The sequence below is a fragment of the Teleopsis dalmanni genome, chromosome 2 (assembly GCF_002237135.1).
Source record: "Teleopsis dalmanni isolate 2A chromosome 2, ASM223713v2, whole genome shotgun sequence".
Lineage (NCBI taxonomy): Eukaryota > Metazoa > Arthropoda > Insecta > Diptera > Diopsidae > Teleopsis > Teleopsis dalmanni.
In genome coordinates, this window is record NC_051847.1 from 56,945,871 (window position 1) to 56,951,196 (window position 5,326).

Here is a 5,326-nt window from a genome sequence, read left to right on the forward strand (position 1 = left end):
AGATTGGAGCTAAGCTAGCATTCGCCAAGAGCAATTGGCTTTGCTGAAATCAAAATTCTGAAATAGTTCGTCTGATATATAAAAATAATCAATATGGATGAAAATAAAACAATAACATTAAGTCAAACGGAGCTTAATCAGTTAATAGAGAAAGCAATTGTTGATGCTATAGAAAAACAAACAAAAACTAAAGGAAGTTTTGCGAATTGTCATATATCATTCGAGGGTAAACGTGATCATGACACTGTCGAAGAGTTCATAAGTAATGTGGAAACATATAAAGAAACGGAGCAGATCAGCGATGAAGATGCTTTGAAATGCTTACCTTTGCTTTTCAGTGGTATCGCCTCAATTTGGTGGCAGGGCATAAAAAAAGAAGTGCTAACATGGAACCAAGGTATGGAACTTTTGAGGAAGAATTTTTCTCCAGCGAAAGCACCGTTTCAAATATATTTTGAAATTTTCCAAAAATGTCAGGACGAAAATACTCCTATTGACACGTTTATATGCAGAAAACGAGCTTTATTATCACAATTGCCAGCAGATCGTCATGATGAAGAAACAGAACTAGATCTAATATTTGGCTTGATAAATATAAAATATAGAAAATATATAAAACGCAGTTCGGTTAAAAAATTTTGTGAACTACTTGAAGAAGGACGATTAATAGAGAGCAATGAAACTGAAGCTAAAGCTGCATATAACCTCAAAGTAAAAATTACAAAACGTTGCAGTAATTGTCATTTTCGTGGGCACTCAGCTGAAGAGTGTCGGAAAAGATTGCAGCCAGGTAAAGACAAAGATAATAGTGACAAAACAAATTAAACAAAAAAAAAATAATAGTATTAAATAATATTAAAATAAGATTTTAAATAAACAATAAAATATTTTTTAAACAATTATATAGAAAACTCCGCGTAAAGTATTATATCAAAATAATAGTGTAAATTAAATGTAATAATAAGCAACAGTATTTATAGAAATATTATATTTTTTTAAAGAAATAAGTTTTTTAAAAAAAGAGTAAAATTACATAAAAGAATTTGTTTTTATATAAAATTAAAATTTGAAAAAATTAAATGTGCCTTTAATATTTAAAAAAAAATGCATTTAACAAATTATAAATTTCAAAATTATTTAAAAATTAATTTAAAAAAATTTAAGCACAAGAATATTTAATTTCCACTTAAAATCTTTTTAAAAATAAGGCAATTTATTTTATTTTTGTTAAAATGTGAATTGTGCGATATTTCTGGAGATCGAAAAAATTATTTTGAAAGAACACGAGCATATAACTGTTTTTATTTATGAATTTAATGGAATTCGAAAAATTTTTTATTTATATATAATTTTAGTTTATATGCAAGGACTGTTCTTTACTAGTTATTATGCTCACATTCCACTTTTTTCTACCCTTTTCTCTACCCTTCAATTCAGGATTGGCATACTAAGCTCATTAGTATCCCAATCTTTCATATTCCTTTTCTTTCCATGTCATCACTTCCAATCCAATCGAACCTTTCATGACAACAGTTTGCAAAAAAAATTCTTATGATCTTTAAATATTTTGAACATTTGCGTTAAAAAACAAAAAATAATTAAATGCGCCTAAGAAAAGCACCATATTTGCTTTAAAAATATATTAATAAAATAATTTTATATATTGTGTATTAGTTTTAAATTTCAGACTCGCAAAAATGGTGCAAAATTAATTAAATGTACTAAATTTTAAAATACAGAATATTTAAAAATTCATAATAAAATATAAGTATAAATAACTTAAGTATTTAATATATGTAATATGTGTATATTATAAATACAAATATATATAATATATAACTTATAGTGGTATGTAGTACACAGCTATATATATATATGTATTTATATTATGTATCTTTCATATTCAATACATTCAGGCATCGATATTAAGGTTATACTGTTATTTACAGTAATTATTTACAGTGCTCTGTTAATGACTACAGTAATAAAAGAGTTAAACTTAATTATCGTGTTAACGACTCAGTATTGTGTTGTAATGAAAGTTTAAATGAATTTTCTGTAAAGTCGAAAATTTCAGTACAAAAAACTAAAAATATATTATTGGCTTTATATTATTAAAATAAAAATATTATATTGTATATATTTGCCATGAGTAAAATTATTAAATAATTGCTACGCTTGGTTTGAGATTTATATCATTATGTCAATAACCAAAGACAAGCTATTCGGATCAAGAGCCATCATAGTTTAACTCTCCATAATCTTTGATACTCTTAGTCCGTTCTTTTTTTGTTATACGCATTGTTCTCCAAAATGCTTAGTTTCTGTTTTGGTCTCCGTATATCAGCATTCAATGGATTTGGCCAAAGCGTCAAACGGAGATATTTGACCCTCTATTTGGCTACAAAAAGTTGGAACTGTAAAACCTTAACAATATAGGTTAAACAATAAATTTAAAAACTGAACATTTTGGGAACTATGCGTATAGCAATTAAAGGAACAAAAACTCAATAACTTCAGAAAATAAAAAATAAAACTAAAAACCCAAAATGACTGTTTTAATTAAAATTTTTTTTTAATAAGTTGTCTCCTCATTTGAGTTTCTGGTCACAGGGATATCTCGGTTAATTGTAGGTCAGACGATCTAATCACGGCAGGCGGTCTTCTCCCTAACATTCACTTCTCAGATATAGGCGTTCCACTTGCTACAGTTAAACTGGCAAACAAAAATACCTGAGAATAACCAAGCAATTCTGCACTGATAAACCCCATTGTCATATATATAGGTTGACGTAGTCTAATTTAGACAAGAAACGAACTAGTCAGCTACTTCAACTAATACGGCACCTGCTCAACACCACGGTACCTGTGCTGACGGGACACTGCGAAATAGGAAGACATGCAATGAGACCGTGTCTACCCTATAATGTTTCCTTTCGAGGTTGTGACTCTGAGCATGAGGAGGAGACCGTGCTTCATCTTATGTGTCAGTGTCCTTATTTAGCTAGAAAAAGATTAAAAATCTTCGGACTCCATTTTCTCACCGATCTCACTAAACTGTCATTCTGTAATGTTAGGAAGCTGGCCAAGTTTATAGAACTGTCAGGTTGGTTTTTCTTTACCTAATGGGGGAATCGTTACCTTTTTCGGCCTATTGTGGTACCACAGGATGAGCTGATTTAAGCTCAATTGAATTTTTTGGAAACAAGGCCGCCACTTCAACCTACCTACCTACCTTCCTTCAAGTTATTCAAAAAAAAGAAACAAAAACATTTTCATGAAATAAGATGTATTTTGCATTTTTAATATAAAAAAGTTAAAGAAGAATTACAATAATTGAACTTTATTGTAAAACCAAAAAAATTTGAGTAAATTTTATAAAAAGGAAATGTCATTGACCTCGTGCTATGTATCCTTGAAGATTGTCAAAGTTGTGACACACTTTAAAGAATCCATATTGCACTGTCTTCGCAATTATTGTTTATTTTACAATGCCAGTTTCCGCGATTACTCTTTAATAAAAAACAAAAAAAAAATGTTATATAGTTCAATCAAATAAGTTAGAAAAAATTATTATTATAAACTACGCTGCAACCTATGAGATCTTTTCTGCTAATCCTTGTAGACTGAAGTGAAATGTGTTGTAGTCTAGAAACTACGCTGCAACCTATGAGATATTTCCTGCCATTTTTTTTTTATAATAAAAAGAAAGCTACACTTCGACCTATGAGACCTTTTCTCTTATTCAAAGCTCTAAATTGATTCCTTGATTTAAAACTCTAAACTGCGTTCAATTCATCGTAGAAAATGGAAGAAATGAACGTCTTTATTGTACTCAGGCGGTAAAAATGAATGAATTTTTTACATATTGTGTAGTTGATGGCATCTCATATTTATAAGACGATAAATAATTTCAGTTGAAATACTAGTATTCCTGAAAAAAGATATAGTGCACTGCGACCTAAATGATCTATTGTGCTCCTTACTAAAATTAGAGTGTTTCTCCAAGTCTGATTTCTTTAATAAAACACAGTATAGAGTCTATCTTTCGTAGTCTTGGATTCTTATCATCCATGAAATTCCCTCCTTGGTAGCCTTTCCCAATAGAGTACTCTTTCTTTTTTTTCTGCGCCGTTCATAAGAATGGATAGACCATTCCTTTGTCTAGACAATAGATGCTTTTTGGCCTATCATTCTTGAAGCCGCGCCTCTTCTTGCAAGTTTGTCTGCCATTTCATTGTCTTGGATGTCAGCATGTCCCGGAAATAATATTAAGTGCAGCTGATTATTTCAGCCGAGTATGTTCAGCTTGTCCATGCACTCCCATACCAGTTTAGATGTTAGGAAATTATAGCTGCCTGGCTGGCGGTCAGTATTGCAATTCTACGGTTCCAGTGAAATACTAGTAACTAATTTGATATTTCATAGTCTTATGAGTTGCCGAAATTGCCTTAGGACTTGTGCAGTTAATCCATGTTTTTAAAAACAATTTTTTTGATACTGATTTATACTAAATGTTGATTCTGTCTAATACGTATAAGTTGATTCTGTCACTTAGCATAAGGCATTTATGTGTAGTCGGTCATATATATTAAATTTATTGCGTTCGCAAAGACTGTTGTGCGAAAAAATATATTTAATGAACGCATAACACAATCCTTTTTTTTTTTTCAATTTAGGCTATTTTTCCGCTAAAGGTTTAACGATGCTCTATTAAAACAAAGTAAACATTAATAAAATTATGAATATATGAAAAAAACCAAACCTAAAAACAGTCAGTCATAAGTTACCAATTATTTCCAGTAATTAAAAATATATTCCAATTCCATTGCTTTGTTTACATATTTGACAGTTTGCTTAAATTTCAATAAACTCAGCTGGTACTGACAGTTTGTGGTATCAACGCCATCTTTTGTGAATATATAATAAGAGAATTTAAAATTTCTAGTACAGGGTTGCTATGAATAATAAAAAATGAAAAATGACTTCGCATGTGTAATAACGAACATTTATGGCTTTTAAAATAAATGTTACTTACTTTAAAATATGTTATATTACAAAAGGTAAGCATAAAAAAATATGTGCAATGAAAAATCAATTGAATGATCAATTGGAAGTCGATTTATCTTACATGTTTCATTATAATTCACAAATATGACTTATATTATGTTTCCAGTGCAGCTACATCTGCGTCTTTTGATATAATTAAAATTTGGTCGTTTCCGTTGGCATGAGTTGATTCATACACACTACATCCAATTTTCCTCATTTTATGCCCTGGTTTTCAACTTAGATGAACCTAGCTTCCTAGGTGTTAAGTCTCTTC

At 29.8% G+C, this 5,326-nt stretch overlaps 1 protein-coding gene across 1 annotated transcript; it reads left to right on the forward strand.

The window, feature by feature from the left end:
• LOC119682826 (activity-regulated cytoskeleton associated protein 2-like) lies at positions 1-847 on the forward strand. The gene has a single exon (XM_038096344.1). It carries the CDS (start codon positions 94-96, stop codon positions 823-825), a length of 732 nt encoding a protein of 243 aa, XP_037952272.1. The 5' UTR covers positions 1-93; the 3' UTR covers positions 826-847.
• Positions 848-5,326: the final 4,479 nt, after the last annotated feature.